The 17,719-nt window shown below is 43.1% G+C and overlaps 1 protein-coding gene across 2 annotated transcripts; it reads left to right on the plus strand.

Annotated features, from left to right (window-relative positions):
* The first annotated feature begins 1,338 nt into the window (after positions 1–1,338).
* Positions 1,339–17,628, plus strand: ZCCHC4 (zinc finger CCHC-type containing 4). 2 transcript variants are annotated; one of them, XM_083460544.1, is made up of 13 exons: positions 1,339–1,545; positions 6,603–6,721; positions 8,583–8,665; positions 10,268–10,543; positions 11,559–11,639; positions 12,058–12,130; positions 13,733–13,883; positions 14,471–14,571; positions 15,520–15,641; positions 15,825–15,900; positions 16,223–16,274; positions 16,902–17,058; positions 17,207–17,628. In XM_083460544.1, the coding sequence occupies exons 1-13, from the start codon at positions 1,467–1,469 to the stop codon at positions 17,352–17,354; spliced, it is 1,518 nt and encodes a 505-aa protein (XP_083316670.1). In that variant the 5' UTR covers positions 1,339–1,466; the 3' UTR covers positions 17,355–17,628. The 2 variants fall into 2 exon arrangements, with proteins under 2 accessions (XP_083316670.1, XP_083316671.1); XM_083460545.1 differs by having other exon boundaries at positions 1,344–1,545; positions 17,258–17,628.
* Positions 17,629–17,719: the final 91 nt, after the last annotated feature.

Genomic DNA, 17,719 nt, shown 5'->3' on the forward strand with positions numbered 1-17,719 from the left:
TATATATATATGTAACCTGAGGTACCACTGTACAAGAGGGCCTCTTGGTGTAAATGGAGGAGCCCAGGTCAACAAAATCGTTGACTACTTTCTGCTACAGAATCTTCAAATCAGGCAGGAACAGAAAATACTTCAGTTCAACGAGATAAGGGTTGGGGGGGGGGGGGAGATGAAAAAGGAAACAAAATGTGCTTTTTTTAAAATCAGGTAGGAAACGAAGCGGCAGGGCATGCACACACAAATCTAAACCAGGGTTCCCTAAACCCGGTTCTCGATTTTTTTTGGACTACAACTCCCATCACCCTTAGCTAGCAGGACCAATGGTCAGGGATGATGGGAATTGTGGTAAGAAAAAAAACACCTGGAGCAACCCTACGTTTGGGAAAGCCTACTTAGTTTGGAGATCTACCAATCTTTTCTCATCCTTACCCACGCTTGGTTTCGCTGGGAAGTGAAAGACAGAGGTGGTGGTGGGGAATAGGGAGAGGAATAGATCCTAGAGGTAGGAAAAAGATAGAGAGAGGAATAAATCCTAGAGATAAGAAAAAACATAGAAGAATAAATTCTAGAGATTGGAAAATAAGATAGAGAGGAATAGATCCTAGAGATAGGAAAAAGAGAGAGAGAGGAATAAATTCTAGAGATTGGAAAGTAAGATAGAGAGGAATGGATCCTAGAGATAGGAAAAAGAGAAAGGAATAAATCCTAGAGATAGGAAAAATATAGAGAGAGGAATAAATTCTAGAGATAGGGAGGAAAAGATAGAGAGAGAGGAATAAACCCTAGAGATAGGAAAATATAGAAAGAGGAATAAATTCTATAGATTGGAAAATAAGATAGAGAGGAATGGATCCTAGAGATAGGAAAAAGATAGAGAAAGGAATAAATCCTAGATAAGGAAAAAAAATAGCGGAATAAATTCTAGAGACTGGAAAATAAGATAGAGAGGAATAGATCTAGAGATAGGAAAATGATGGAGAGAGGAATAAACCCTAGAGATAGGGGGGAAAAGCTAGAGGAATAAACCCTAGAGATACGAAAAATATATAGAGAGAGGAATAAATCCTAGAGCTAGGAAAAATAGAGAGCCCAATTCTCGTTCCTGTTGTTTCGGAGGCAGCCGCCTCCTCCGAGAGGCGGAGAAGCAGCGCGCGGCTCGGGAGCTAAAAAAAAAAAAGGCGCTGAAGAACCAACACGCTCGGGGAGGCTTGAGTTCGAATCCTCCTCTCTTTCCCGCACAAAGAGTCCGCGCTGCCTGTCTGAGCCTTGACCTCCCTCGCAGGGCTGTTCGTGTTTCGCGCGCGTAAGGGGTGCGAAATGGCGAGGAGTGGGGCGGGGATCGGGGAAGGCAAAAAAGGAAAACACAGCAAAAAAGGGCGGAGTGACGGGTCAGCCGCTTGTCGGCCATTTGCATTTGGCTCCGCCTGCAATTGGGGAGAGGAAGAGCCGCCCGGGGGGAAGCCGCGATGGAAGACGGGCAGCGCCCCGGGGTGGCGGTGGTGCTGGATCGGGACCCCTCCATCCCAGCTCCCCGTTGCCCTCACGGTGAGTCGCCCTTCCTCCCCGTCTTGAACGATGGCCGCATGCTGCAAATCCCACTTTTCTTCCGCTTTCTTCCCCCACCCCTGGCAATTCTCGCCTGTCCATATAATTGTCGCCTTTGCACGCCGCCTTTCCTCCCCAGGAGCTCAAGGCGGCTTAACCTTCAGCTTTGCGCCTCCCCGTTTCCTCTTTACAACAGCTCTGCGAGGGAGGCTAGAGCAGGCGTCCTCAAACTCGGCCCTCCAGAGACTACAATTCCCAGCATCCTTGACCACTGGTCCTGCTAGCTAGGGATCATGGGAGTTGTAGGCCAAAAACATCTGGAGGGCCAAATTTCAGGAAGCTAGTTATCTCCTGCTTGGACTACTGCAACGTGCTCTACGTGGGGCTACCTTTGAAGGTGACCCGGAAACTGCAATTAATCCAGAATGCAGCAACTAGACTGGTGACTGGGAGTGGCCACCGGGACCACATAACACCAGTCCTGAAAGATCTGCATTGGCTCCCAGTACGGTTCCGGGCACAATTCAAAGTGTTGGTGCTGACCTTGAAAGCCCTAAATGGCCTCAGTCCAGTATACCTGAAGGAGCGTCTCCACCCCCATCGTTCAGCCCGGACACTGAGATCCAGCGCTGAGGGCCTTCTGGCGGTTCCCTCATTGCGAGAAGTGAGGTTACAGGGAACCAGACACAGGGCCTTCTCGGTGGTGGCGCCCACCCTGTGCAACGCCCTCCCTTCAGATGTGAAGGAAATAGGCAGCTATCCTATCTTTAAAAGACATCTGAAGGCAGCCCTGTTCAGGAAAGTTTTCAATATTTAACGCTGTACTGTTTTTAACACTTGATTGGGAGCCGCCCAGAGTGGCTGGGGAAAGGGTATAAATAATAAATTATTATAATATTATTATTATTTCTCCCCATCTTTAACGATGGCTGCATGCTGCAAATCCCACTTTTCTTCCGCTTTCTTCCCCCACCCCTGGCAAATCTCGCCTGTCCATATAATTGTCGCTTTTCCTCCCCAGGAGCTCAAGGCGGCTTAACCTTCTTTTTAATAATAATTTTTATTAATTTTAACATATAAATTATCATACATACCACAAAACATCATCATTTATACAATCTTTTTTTGGACTTCCCTCAGAACCTCTGATGATCTGCCGTTTTAACCACTTCTTGTGCATTTCTTAAATTCTTATTCCCTGGAATTATCATAAATAATCCTCCCCCCCCCCTTATCCATTTTTGCAATCATTCCAATAATACTCCCCACAAAACTTCTTACAAACGTAGTCTGGTCACCACAAATACTTTTCAAATAATCTGTAAATTTACTCCAGTCTTCTGTGGATTTCTGGTCCTGCCGATTTCGAATCCTTCCTGTTAGTTTGTCCAGTTCTGCATATTCCATTAATTTCATCCTCCATTCTTGTTTCGTCGGTAATTCTTCTTGCTTCCATTTTTGGGCCAATAACGTTCTTGCTGCCGTTGTTGCATATAAGAACAGCTTACCTTATTTTTCGCCCTATAGGACGCACTTTTTCCCCTCCAAAAATGAAGGGGAAATGTGTGTGCATCCTATGGGGCAAATGCAGGCTTTCGCTGAAGCCTGGAGAGCGAGAGGGGTCGGTGCGCTCTCTGTTGAAAAGGCCCTGGCTCTGGTTGAAGCTAATCTAACTTCCTTAGGGCCCGGGACCACTAGGGTGTTGCTATTAATGGACTTAAGGTCCTCCGTGGGGCATACCGGGAGAGGCGGTCCCGTAGGTACGAGGGTCCCTAGGCCGTGAAGGGCTTTAAGGGTCAAAACCAGCACCTTAAATCTTTGGGGTTCCTTTTACTATCTCACTGCAGAGTTACCCCAGAAAATATTCCTGCTTTCTTCATAGCAGTAGTCCATCTCTATCGGTGAATCCTCTGAAGGAATAAATACCATTCAGTTCTTCTCACGGGCGGAGAAAGGGGGTGCGGTGGGGGCGGACCGTTGACGCCGGGTGCCTTCGCTGAGGGGGGTGACATTTGGTGCGCCGCCTGCCCGCGACTCCCAAGCCTACCCCGAGCTGTCAGGGGAAGGGGGGAGCTGCAGTGCTTTGCCGGGGGCATTCCCTCCCTTCCCCCTTCGTTTTCACAGCTGGGGGAGGCTTGGGAGTCGCGGGCGGGCAGCGCGCCGGATGTCCGCCATTGGTGGCTTGCTCCGCGCCCAGTTGCAGGGCACGCGCGCTGCTCTGTGCACCCGAGCGGCTGTCCTGCCATGTGGGGTTTGCCCGTTTGTTTAGAGCCTGTCTGTACAGGGGAGGAAAGGTAAAGGGACACCTGACCGTTCGGTCCAGTCGTGACCAACTCTGGGGTTGCGGCGCTCATCTCGCTTTACTGGGCAAGGGAGCCGGTGTACAGCTTCTGGGTCATGTGGCTAGCATGACTGAGCCGCTTCTGGCGAACCACTGTCCCTTAGACCTTGTGGGGAGCTGGACTATATTTTTTTTTTTTGGGGGGGGGGAAAGAAAGAACTAATTCCTATGCCCCACAAATAACCCAGAGATGCATTTTAAATAAAAAGACACATTCTACTCATGTAAAAACACCAGGCAGGACCCACAAATAACCCAGAGATGCATTTTAAATAAAAGGACACATTCTACACATGTAAAAGCACGCTGATTCCCGGACCATCCAAGGACCGGACTGAGAAGGCGATTGGGCCGGATCCAGCCCCCGGACCTTAGTTTGCCTACCCATGATTTAGATTCAGTCTCACACAGTCCCCATCCTACTGGCATGGCTGTGAGAAAGAAGTTGGAAGTTTTTTCTTCTCTTTCAGATAAAGCGCTGGTTTTCTCCAAAGTTTTAACTTATATTACAAGTTGCAGAACTCTGTATCATTACTGGTCTACATAAAAAAAGAAAAAGAACTATATAGAGAGATTTTAATCCTCTCTGTTCCCTGCAGCCATGTGGACAGAGAGACAGGCTCTCTCCTCCCCCAGACATGCCCAGATAAAGAACCTGTTGCCGGGGAGAATTCTCGTTGCTAAGCAGACTTGCTTCAAGGATCAGTTCAAGTTTATTTTTTGAATCCACCAACATTTATTCCCACCCGCCTCAGTATTTTAGTGTAGGCCTTAAATTTGCGTGTTCAGACCCAGAAACCTCCCCCTAAATAAATTCACACTTCTTTTTTGCATATTATTTTTAATTAGTTTTTTAACATATCATTTCCCACAATAATTAAACATACTTTTACATCTTATTCAAATTTTTTACTTCCATCAATCCTGTCTGAAAATTTTCCAATCTAATCTCTCAGTATGCATTTCTTATCTTCCCTATTACATTTCAAACTCATAACCAATTATCTCTATCTTTTTCTACTTTGTGACACTTTGTATATTTCTCCTTACAAAACTTATTGTAATCCTACTAGCGTAATTTGTTGATTACAGTTGCTCTTCAAATAATTCATATACTTCTTCTTTCAATCTTCTGTAAATCTCTGGTCCCGCAGATTTCGAATCCTTCCTGTCATTTTGTCCAATTCTGCATAGTCCATTAATTCTGTCTGTCATTCTTCTTTCGTCAGAATTTCTTCTTGTTTCCATTTCTGGGCTAACAACACTCTTGCCAAATAAATCCACACTTGCCTCAAATTTTGGTTTTGGTTTTTGGCAGAATTTAGGCCACAACTTTATTGATTACAGAAAGTGACTGGTTGCATAGGCTTCGGATTCGACTAGCTCCCTGCCATGCAAGTAGCCCTGACCCATAGGTCAGCCTAGGGTGAACACCTGGATAAGCGGAAAGCCGGGAGCAGGCTAACTCCGCCACCCAGATGTCCCCCTGGACTCAGGCACGGGCACAACCCCCTCACAGGGTTGACCAAACCATCGAGTCCCTGGATTTCTTTAATGGAGTACCCTTCACATAGGGATGGCAAGAGCGTTCTCCCATCCCTATCACCTGCGCCAGAGCCTATCCGCAACCTTACAAGTTGTGACGATTTGCTAAGCAGCAGGCGAAACCCAAATGGCAACAGCCAATCAGCCAAGTGGGGAAAATTGCTGCCGTGCCCCTGTCCCAACGACAGACAACACACAACGGCATAGCAAGGTCAAGTGCAAAGCCCTAAAAGTAGGGAGAGGTGGGCGGGTGTTCCGAATGCACGTGCCGAAAGAGGAAGCTCTGGTTCACGTGCATGGGTATAAATAGGTCCCTCAAACAGTTTGGATTGTGTCCCATTGGCCAGATTGCACCCAGCTACGAGGGACGCGGGTGGCGCTGTGGGTTAAACTACTGAGCCTAGGGCTTGCCGATCAGAAGGTTGGTGGTTCAAATCCCCACGACAGGGTGAGCTCCCGTTGCTCGGTCCCTGCTCCTGCCAACCTAGCAGTTCAAAAGCACGTCAAAGTGCAAGTAGATAAATAGGTACCACTCTGGCGGGAAGGTAAACGGCGTTTCCGTGCACTGCTCTGGTTCGCCAGAAGCGGCTTAGTCATGCTGGCCACATGACCTGGAAGCTGTACGCCGGCTCCCTCGGCCATTAAAGCGAGATGAGTGCCGCAACCCCAGAGTTGGCCACGACTGGACCTAATGGTCAGGGGTCCCTTTACCTTCACCTTTACGAGGGACCTACCAATCAGGTGTTGTGGCTGACCAATCGTACCCACCCACAACACAGGGTTTCAGTTTCCAGGTCTCACCATAAAACTCTTTAAGGGAGGACCCGATTTCACCCAAGTTCAGTCAGTTTCTTCTAAATACTTTCTCCCTTGCCAGTATCCCCCAAAGATTGCTGACAGGTCAAGTGAGATCTTGAAATTCTTTCTTTGATGCACTTAATCTTTTAAGAATAATGTACTGTTTTTTATTTAAGAGCCTATATTTCAATGACTTAAGTGGGAATGAGCTGTACCTGATTCATTGGGGCATCAACTTAAGTTCATTTTTGTTATCAATCTCAAACATTGACTATTGCTATTGCTTGTTGCAAGACTCTATTATTCCCGCCCCCAGAAAAAAATAATTCCAGTGTTTCCGGAATATAGATCTTTCAATGCTTTTCTCTCTTAGGCCCCACCCTTCTGTTTGCAAAGATTGTTCGAGGAAAAGAAGAGGGAAGAAGATTTTACGCTTGCTCTGCTTGCAGAGAAAGAAGAGACTGTAACTTTTTTCAGTGGGAAGATGAAAAGGTATACAGAAAGAATAAAGGTTTTAAACAGTACAGTTGATACATTTAATCCTCAAGAACATTGTCAAAACACCAAATCTGAACACTCTTAAATTGCATTGATTTTCGTTAGAGGATTAAGCACACACAGTATTTAACTGTGGTTTGTATTCTCAGTTTGTAGAGTTCTGGTGAGCAAAGGGCTTGCTAAGGAGAGGAATCGTAGGGTTAGATCCAGATACAATCATACTTAGCCCCATTAAAATCAGGGTGGATTTGATTTAAAATAAATCAATTTAAAACATGATTTAAATCACTAGTCAGTAAAACTTGATTTAAATCATTTTTTTACAGAAAGACTCATTCTTGATGGTATAATCTTAATATTTACAACCAGATGAAGGTTTCATTTTTGGAATAATAAATTTTCAGAGCAGTTTTTACAGTTATATCAAAAATTACTGATTTGGTTATACTATTAGAAATACATAGACAGATAATTATGAAATTATTGTGAGGTTCAATAAGTTAAGTGTTTTTAGTTGGAAAACTTTTCTGCTGTACTTTATTGGAAGGAGAAAAATAATCATTTCCTTAATAACAATGTAAACAATTTATTTAACCAAAACAATAACATTATAGCATATGTATCCATGTTTGTTAACTTACGTGGTTAATTTTATATTTTATTTTTAAACTTAGACTGAGTTTTAGCACACATGAAAAACTTAAAACAAATCCTTATTTCCTGATGAATAGCCTTTGGACTGTAATGTAACTTAAATAGAAAACTATCTTTAGAAAGATTTTTCCTCCAAAAGCATTTTATTTTAAAAATTCAATTAAAATTTTTTAAAAATCCATTTTTAAATTTTTTTTTAAAGAAAATCATTGATTTTTAGTCACCCTGATTGAAATCAATGTGATTTAAGGTAGGCAGGACTGAGTCATCTTACTGATTTCAACAGGTCTTCTCAAAGCATTAAGAACAGCTCGATTTTAAATGGGATCCGACTCATAAGAGACTTCCTCATAAATGTTAAGGTGTGATATATAGCTGGTACCTTTATATATTGGTATCTACATATTGCTGGAATTTTGTTCGCCAATACATAGCTAGACAGTTAAGTATCTTGCAGAACCGCAGGAATTCATACTACAGTAGTGTGCCCATATGAGAACTAGGTACTCAGTCTAAAGAATACTCAGTGGCAGCTTTTTTTCTTAAAAAACAGTTTAGGGGTACTCTCATTTTTCTACTCATATTGAAATACTGCCCCTCAATGAGGCCAAACTTAGATTCACAAAAGGTTCAGGGGTATGCGTACCCCCAGGAAAAAAGCACTGCTCAGTGGTGTGTTTTTTTAAGCTGTGTGTCATTGGCAGAGATGGACATAAAAGAAGGGGAGAAAAGGGGGAAATTGGCTGAAGACTTTAGAAGAGAGAACCAGTGAATGTGCACATCTGAAGTCATGTTTCAGTCATTTAGCAAAAAGTCCACATTTTGCATTATTATTATTATTGTTATTATTATTAAATTAAATTTGTATACCACCCTATACCCGCAGGTATCAGGGCGGTTCACAGGATAAAATCAGAATATAAAACCTTAAAATACATGATCAAAATAAAAGCAAAAACATCCCAGTAGTTCTTCTTCCCAAACGAAGCAAATACTTAAGTATGTAGGACTGAGAACTACTATGAAGCAAAGTTTGGATTTTTAAAATTTCTGAGTGGGCCATAGATTCTGAGAGAAAAAAATTTGAAACCTGAGCCGGACTGAATTCTCAAAAACCGTATCTGTTTGTGATAAATATTGTATGCATTGTAAATATGTAAATATTGAATTTCTACGTATATTTCATACACGTTTTCCTCAGGTATCAGAAGCTAGACTTTCAGCACGGGAAATTTACAACCAACGCCATCAACCATTATTATCTCACAGAGACAATGTAGAGAGGTACCTATACAATTATTATTTTTATTTGAATGAATCAGTATTCCTTTTTTAAAAAAAACAAAAAACCAGGGGTAGTATTTGGTGTTCCTGTACTGCCTAGTGCAAGAGATTTCTCCTTGCAGAAAGGAATTTCCCCCTCTTTGCTCCAGGGAATCTTTTGTTTATTTATTTGTACTTTTCAAGTTTATACATTTCACTAGTTTTTTACATTTCACTAATTTTACATTCATTTTGACATTTCAAAACTCGACTTCCATCCCCCTCTTTCTGCGGTTCCTTAAATTTATTTTCAATGCCTTCTGCGTATCCAAATTAACTTAATTTGCTCATTTTTTCATCTTCTTTAAATACATTCTCTTACAAAGCCGCAGGTTGTTACAATAATCCTGCCCATGTTTTTATCTGTTTATAATTTTTCTGTAAATATTCAATTAACCGTTTCCATTCATGTTTTCTTGATTTCTTATTCTCCTGGTAAGTTTTGCCATTTCTGCATACTCCATAAGTTTTTGTATCCATTCTTCCTTTACTGGGACTCCTGCTTCTTTCCATTTTGGGGCAAGTACAGTGGTACCTTGGGTTAAGAACTTAATTCGTTCTGGAGGTCTGTTCTTAACCTGAAACTGTTGTTAACCTGAAGCACCACTTTAGCTAATGGGGCCTCCTGCTGCCGCCGCGCCGCCGGAGCACGATTTCTGTTCTCATCCTGAAGCAAAGTTCTTAACCTGAAGCACTATTTCTGGGTTAGCGGAGTCTGTAACCTGAAGCTTATGTAACCCGAGGTACCACTGTAACGTTCTTGCTGCTGCAGTAGCATACATGAATAAGTTTCTATACATTTCAGGTAGTTCTGTCCCTATAATTCCCAAAAGAAAAGCTTCTGAGTTTTTTTACAAAGGTTATTTTAAACATCCTTTTCATTTCATTATATATCATTTCCCAGTAAGCTTTGACCTTACTATAAGGCCACCACATATGATAGAAAGAACCTTCTTTCTCATTACATTTCCAACACTTATTTGATTTAGATTTATGCATTTCTGCCAACTTCCTTGGTGTTAGATGCCATTGATATATCATTTCCATATAATTTTATCTTAGACCAGGCACGTCCAACAGGTAGATCGTGATCTACCCAGTAGATCACTGGATGTCTGTGGTAGATCACTGATAGATCACCGTCTCCCCGCAAAGAATCTCATCTTTAGCATGCACAAGCAGAGTTCATCTAGATCAGGGGTCAGTAACCTTTTCCAGCCGTGGGCCGGTCCACTGTCCCTCAGACCATGTGGTAGGCCGGACTATATTTTGAAAAAAATAAAGAATTCCTGTGCCCCACAAATAACCCAGAGATGCATTTTACATAAAAGCACACATTCTACTCATGTAAAAACACACTGATTCCCGGGCCGTCCGCGGGCTGGATTGAGAAGGCGATTGGGCCGGATCCGGCCCACAGGCCTTAGTTTGCCTACCCCTGATCTAGATGGGTGGAGAGACACTCTTAGGGTAAGGAGTTGGAGGTGAGGCTAACAGAGAACGAAGGCAATCAAATGCCGTTACAGCTCTGTGACGGATTTCCAATTTGTGTTCAAATATAAGGTACAAGGAGTATGTAGCGTTGCCACAGTCGGAAAGGAGGTTTTGCAGAGAATGCCAGCTGCTGCTGTTGCCATCAGAGTGGGGAAGACACCTGGGCCATCAGGTCCTTAGTGACGTCTCTGTTGCCCATCTGAAAAGGCCCAGCCAGCTCCTCATCCCTCTGGAGAATAAGAAGACAAACGCACAATACCTGTTCACCGAGAGAAGCTGCCAGTTCCTGCTGGACCTTATCACTACGCTGGGTTTTAAAAGGGTACTTTGTGTTGGCACCCCAAGGTAAGTCAGTGAGTAGTACCCCTGGATACACACACCTCTGGTTGCGTATCCTTCAGGAGGCAAACCTTGAAGCATTTTTCCGGGTTTTGCTGCATGCGCACAAGTGCTCTACGCACCGCTTGCATGTGCAGAACATGCACCTCCAGTTGTGAATTCCTCGGGATAAGACTGGAGCTCCAGAACGGATCCCGTGCGCCACTGTATTTGGTCCCAGTGGGAGCTGGTACCTCTTAGGGTTCTAAAAGGCTTTGTCTTGAGGCATTTGGTGTTGCTTAAACAGATAAGGGACGCAGGTGGCGCTGTGGGTTAAACCACAGAGCCTAGGACTTGCCAATCAGAAGGTCGGCGGTTCGAATCCCCGTGACGGGGTGAGCTCCCGTTGCTTGGTCCCTGCTCCTGCCAACCTAACAGTTCGAAAGCACGTCTAAGTGCAAGTAGATAAATAGGTACCGCTCTGGTGGGAAGGTAAACGGCGTTTCCACTGCTCTGGTTCGCCAGAAGCGGCTTAGTCATGCTGGCCACATGACCCGGAAGCTGTATGCCTGCTCCCTCAGCCAATAAAGCGAGATGAGCGCCGCAACCCCAGAGTCGGTCACGACTGGACCTAATGGTCAGGGGTCCCTTTACCTTTAAACAGATAAGGGATTGTGACTTATTTGTAAAACAACTTCATTGAAGTAAATAGCACCTTCCTTCTCTTGAGTAATGGAAAAGTGGCTTTGGATGCTTGCCAGAAGCTTTATCAGAGCCTACTGGATGTTCCCACATTCAGTGTTGGATGCTAATGAAACAAAACCTTAAAATGATTGTACAGTCGTACCTCCGCTTACGTATCCCTCCAGTTACGTAAAGAATTGCTTGTACCCTGTTACTTATATAGTCATGGGATTCATGGCTTTAGGGGGGGGGGAATAGGTGGCTTCCTCGTATGTTTAAAAAGAACATTCTGCATCATTGTGTATTTTCTTGATATTCACGTATCTTACATTTAAATGGTTCATGTTAATCTTTCTAGGCTGCATGAATTCATCCAATTCCAAACATCGCAGGATCAGGAACTCTGCATTAAGAGCCTTTTGTTAGATATTGATTTCAGGTAAGCTTTTATTAAAATGGTCAGCTCTTTTAAGCATGTCACATGGACCCTAGGAGCAGGAATAGACCTTGAGAAGTGAAGAGGTATCTGGAGGTCAGGGGAGAAAAGGTGGGCAGAAAGTCATAGTGATACAGCAATAGAAGCGCTAGCACATCTGCAAAGCTAAGCAGGGTCTGGTGTGGTTTCAAATTGGATGGGAGCCCACGTGTTGAGATTCCTGGGCCCTTCCAGTTCTATAAATATGTGGTTCTATGACAAGGCACTAAGAAGGAGGAACCTGATGGAAGTGTAGGTGGCAACTTTTAAGGGCAGAGAAGACAGGAAACTGAGGCCATTTCACATGCTGACTTGAAGCAACAAGTCAATTTTGGCAGACTTCTTTTCTTTTTTGAATATAATGGGAATACTTAATTTACAGGTACTCTCAGTTTTATACAGAGGAGGACTTTTGCCATTACAACATGTTTAACCACCATTTCTTTGCTGGAGAGGTAAGGCCTAGCCAAATACTGGGAATTTTTTTATGAATACTACTTGTGGAACCTAGTACTTCTCTCATTTCTTTGAATGAACATTAGGAGCTAAGCAGATATTTATTGTTATTTATTTATTTTATTAATTGAATTTGTATACCTCTCTATACCCGGGGGTCTCAGGGCGGTTTGCAGAATAAAATCAAGATATAAAACCACAAGATACCTAATAAAAATAAAACAATAGCAACCCCCCAAAAACACATTTTAAAAGGGCATAGGATGTAAATCGGTTCAGCCAAAGGACTGGTTGAAAAGGAACGTTTTTGCCTGGCACCTAAATGTGCATAATGAAGGCGCCAGGCAAACCTCCCTGGGGAGAGCATTCCACGGATGGGGAGCCACTGCAGAGAAGGCCCCGTTCTCGTGTTGCCACCCTCCGGACCTTTCGAGAAGGAGGCACACGAAGGAGGGCCTCGGAAGATGATCTCAGGGTCCGGGTAGGTTCATATTTGTGTGGGGACCTGCTCATTGGGGATTCAAAGACTTGCGTAATCAATGCAATGGACATTTGTTTGTCCTTTCCATTTTTCTCCTGTCTCATCAAGGTGCAGCCCTGTACATGGCTACTCAGAAGGAAGTCCAGCTGAGTTCAGTGGGGCTTATTCCTAGGTTAGCATGTATAGAATTGCAGCTTAAATGTTTTAAGAAAAATACAGCGCAAGAATATCTCTCAAGTAAAATGTGGGTGTAAAACAGATAAAATTATTCCACACGCTAGAGAGCCGTTACGTATGCTTACACATAAAACGGCAAAGGGACCCCAGACCATTAGGTCCAGTTGCGGACGACTCTGGGGTTGTGACGCTCATCTCACTCTATGGGCCGAGGGAGCCGGCGTTTGTCCGCAGACACTTCCGGGTTATGTGGCCAGCATGACTAAGCCGCTTCTGGCAAAACCGGAGCAGTGCACAGAAACACCGTTTACCTTCCCACCAGAGATTTGCCTTCCCACCACCAACCTTCCGATCGGCAAGGCCTAGGCTCTGTGGTTTAGACCACAGCGCCACCTGCGTCCCTATTGTTGTTGTTGTTTAGTCATTTAGTTGTGTCCGACTCTTCGTGACCCCATGGACCAGAGCACGCCAGTCACTCCTGTCTTCCACTGCCTCCCGCAGTTTGGTCAAACTCATGCTGGTAGCTTTGAGAACACTGTCCAACCATCTCGTCCTCTGTTGTCCCCTTCTCCTTGTGCCCTCCATCTTTCCCAACATCAGGGTCTTTTCCAGGGAGTCTTCTCATGAGGTGGCCAAAGTACTGGAGCCTCAGCTTCAGGATCTGTCCTTCCAGTGAGCACTCAGGGCTGATTTCCTTAAGAATGGAGAGGTTTGATCTTCTCCATGGGACTCTCAAGAGTCTCCTCCAGCACCATAATTCAAAAGCATCAATTCTTCGGCAATCAGCCATAATTGCATGTAAATAGAATGTATAGGGATATCATACTTTTAAATTCATGCCTTAGAAACATTTTTCACTACTGAGATTACAAAGTGATGCCTATAGGTTAACTGACAGATCACCACTTAGTTTGAAATGGAAGTTGTCTCTGATCTCTTGCAGGATGCTTATGAGATATGTGAGAAGTTCTTGCAGGAGGACAATGGGAAAGACGTCATCATGGTGGCTGATCCTCCCTTTGGAGGCTTGGTTGAAGCTTTGGCGTTTAGTTTCAAAAAGCTGATTGCAATGTGGAGACAAACAGGAGGTGCAGGTAACTATTTCTGATTTCTGATCAATTTGATACAGTGGTACCGCACAAGACGAATGCCTCGCAAGACGAAAAACGCGCAAGACGAAAGAGTTTTCCGGTTTTTGAGTCATTCCGCAAGACGAATTTCCCTATGGGCTTGCTTCGCAAGACGAAACGTCTTGCGAGTTCTTGCGAGTTTGTTTCCTTTTTCTTAAAGCCGCTAAGCCGTTAATAGCCGCTAAGCCGCTAATAGCCGTGCTTCGCAAGACGAAAAAACCGCAAGACGAGGAGACTCGCGGAACAGATTAATTTCGTCTTGCGAGGCACCACTGTATTAGAAAAGTGAATGCAGCTTTTCTAATTCCAAATGGTATATCTTTGCTGGATCAATATAATGCAACAACGCAGGCAATATTTGCCATTTGCAGTGGGCTGCATACTTTAATTGGCAGACTCATCCGTTAAAGCTTTATCTGAAGAACAAGGGACAACAGCCATTACAAAACTGTTTACAGGTTTATGTGCTGTCAGGCAGCGCTTGTAGATTTTTATTATCTGTTCCCTTTATGTGATGAAAAGTACATTTTTTATTCCCTTTGCTTTCCTAGATCCTGCTGACAACAACTTACCCATCCTTTGGATATTTCCATACTTCTTTGAGTCACGCATTCTTGAATTTTTTCCAAATTTCAGTATGCTGGATTATCAGGTATGGGCCCAGAGAAGTGGTATTGTGAAGTTAGAAAAAAAAAGTATTCTTTTTTCTAAAGCTACTCTGGTAATTTACCGTATTTTCTGGCATATAAGACGTCTGGGCGTATAAGACGACCCCCCCAACTTTTCCAGTTAAAATATAGAGTTTGGGATATACTCGCCGTATAAGACTACCCCTCTTCCAATGCATTCCAAATAAAAATTTAAAAAACCAATCTCCAGTCCGGCTCAGAAATCCCCTCCACTTCCCAGTGGCTGGGGGCTTCTGGGGCCAATTTTCAAGCGTATTTCTGCTTCATCTAGAGAGCTTGGTGTCCTCTGATTTAATTTGCTGTCGTTTTATCCTTTGGTGGGGAGTTGCTGCAGGAGCTGCTGCTGTAGCCGGCGTATAAGACGACCACCGAGTTTTGAGAAGATTTTCCTGGGTTAAAAAGTAGTCTTATATGCCAGAAAATACAGTACTTTGTGTTGGCTAGGATGAGATGAAACCCATTGTCAGAGCACTTTGAATTTCCTGTTCTGACTGATGCTTTTTGTGCTGCAACGGGAGACCATGTAGAGCATTGGTCTTTAAGAACCCACTATAAAAATGCATTGTAATTTTTTTAAAAAAAATCGTCCCAACAACAATTTTGGAGGTGGATTCAGCCTCTGAAAAGGCTGAAGACTACTGGTATACAGAATATTTCACTCTCTCCAAAGTCACACACGTTATCATTCTAGACAGGCTTTTCAGTGGAGCTACTGATGGGACTAAAATATGAAAATAGTGGCACCCTAATCTTGCTCTTTTCTTGTCTTTGGGGAACTGGACTTCTAAATATCATAAGCATAGGTAAAGAATAGATTAAAAATGTACATGAGGTCTCTTTCCTGACTTGGAATTTAGCTGATAAAAGCTTTTCAGTGTGTTTCAACTCCTCTGTTGTCTTTTATTTTCTAGGTGGACTATGATAATCATGCCCTTTATAAGCACGGAAAAACAGGTCGTAAACAGTCCCCAGTTCGTATATTTACCAACATTTCACCACGTTTGATAGTGCTTCCTGTGGAAGAAGGATACAGGTACAGCTTTTGCTTAACCTGAGAGGAGCTAAAAGGTTTTTGAATTTTACTTTGTAAAAAAATTGTGTTTACAAAGTGTTTGTGTGGCCTATTGAGAAATCTCTTTACTTACTTGTAGCGCTGTATCGTGAATATTCCTTACAGCTGACTAAGAATTTTAATTGTTTTTTCTGGGTCTGCCAGGTTTTGCTCCATCTGCCAGCGGTACGTTAGTTCAGACAACCAGCACTGTGAAATCTGTGATTCGTGCACATCAAAAGTAAGTGTGTTTAGAAAGAGTTTTAGCAAGACTTGGTCCTCAACTTTAGTACGTATCTTGCAGAATAGCATTTTTGTGTCACTGCAAGGGGATACAGACTTGCCCACTTTGGATTAGCACATTTCTTTCTAACAATGTGGCCTGTAAGAGGAATATCGAGAAAGAAAATAAAATTTTGCTCTTCTAGTCAAGGAAGATATGCCATGTGTGCAAGGAAAAATGGGACATTTGTATTAAAGCAGGAGGGGGGGAGAATTAAAAACTGGAGTGCTAAATTTTTCCATTTTTAAACTATATACAACTTTTATTATTTTTCAAATAGGATGGGAGACGTTGGACGCATTGTTCCCTTTGCAAAAAATGTGTAAAACCCTGTAAGTATTAGAAATGATCACTTTTTACCATCAAATTTGCAATAAAAAGATCAAGCTCAAACTATTAAAAATGTTAAGCAGCTATACTCAACAAGACAGACTCTAAACAAATACCCTTAATCAATAAGGGACTTTGACAGGGGTTGGACTAGATGACCCTGGGGTCCCCTCCAATTTTAAGATTCTACAGCCCAGAGTTTTCTTCTGTGTTGTGGAAGAACATGGCTCCTTTTGAATTTTGTTGCCCACTCTTTCCTAGGCTGGCTAGAGACCTGAACAGGGTACAGTGGTACCTCGGGTTAAGTACTTAATTCTTTCCAGAGGTCCGTACTTAACCTGAAACTGTTCTTAACCTGAAGCACCACTTTAGCTAATGGGGCCTCCCACTGCTGCTGCACCGTTGGAGCTCGATTTCTGTTCTCATCCCGAAGCAAAGTTCTTAACTTGAAGCACTATTTCTGGGTTAGCGGAGTCTGTAGCCTGAAGCGTATGTAACCTGAAGCGTATGTAACCCGAGGTACCACTGTATTCCCCTTAAGGGCTGCAGGAAATGATCCCAGTGGCTGGAATTCTCACAGAATTTAACAACTTACACATTTTCCTTGTTACTTTTCCCGCCCTTCACAGCTTGGATTCATTGCAGTGTTTGTGGTCGCTGTGCTCTGCCGAGTCACTCTTGTAAGAATGCTGACACTGGATCTGAGACGGGATGCTTCATTTGTGGAGCGACAGACCATAAACGTGCCACATGCCCTAATCTACATGTGGTTAGGAGAATACACCAGTAAGTTCATCCTACCATTATCTACTATGTACTTACAGTGTCAACATCCATAAAGGTTCTGAATATATATTTTTAAGGGGAGGGATTCCAAACATCCCTTCTTAATATCTTCCCTCCGGCAGCTATTTATTGCAATTCACATTTCCAGTTTTATAGATTTGAAAGTGCAGTGCTCAAGATTATTTGCCTTGCTTTGCAGAGGCGGGAAAAAGTCAAGGCAAAAGAAGAAGAAGAAGTTGGTGGATGTGAATGCTACGAAAGCGACAGGTGGAAGGAAGATGAGAACTGCAGTATAAATTATGGGCTATGTTTGCACAAGTCCTTCATCCACTGTTCTCCAAATATTAATCTGGATACTGAATATCTGACTGAATCGGAGGCCATATTTTGCAACAGCAAATATCACCAAAACACCAATTCTTGCTGATGCACTAAATGTGTGGAAATATATATATATAATCTCAATATTACAGTCTTTTTAGCACACTGTGTATATACGCTTTCAACAATGCACAACAATGTAACTGAGTTAATATTTTATAAATATTAATATATTTTTGCAAAACGAAACTTTGTCTTTGATTCCTTCCCTTTCCGGAGACTTCGACGACTGTGCTCATGTCTTACTAAAAAGTATATTTCAAAGCAGCTAGCAAGGCAG

The sequence above is a fragment of the Podarcis liolepis genome (assembly GCF_965112155.1).
Source record: "Podarcis liolepis genome assembly, chromosome: 9".
Taxonomy (NCBI): domain Eukaryota; kingdom Metazoa; phylum Chordata; class Lepidosauria; order Squamata; family Lacertidae; genus Podarcis; species Podarcis liolepis.

What these genes read in the sequence shown, in the direction of transcription:
- ZCCHC4 (XM_083460544.1), top strand. Translation starts at nt 1,467, where the DNA reads ATGGAAGACGGGCAGCGCCCCGGGGTGGCGGTGGTGCTGGATCGGGAC. An exon ending in CACAGAGACAATGTAGAGAG is followed by an intron (nt 8,666 to 10,267) that starts GTACCTATACAA and finishes TTCAAATATAAG; the next exon opens with GTACAAGGAGTATGTAGCGT. An exon ending in CAAAAAATGTGTAAAACCCT is followed by an intron (nt 16,275 to 16,901) that starts GTAAGTATTAGA and finishes CGCCCTTCACAG; the next exon opens with CTTGGATTCATTGCAGTGTT.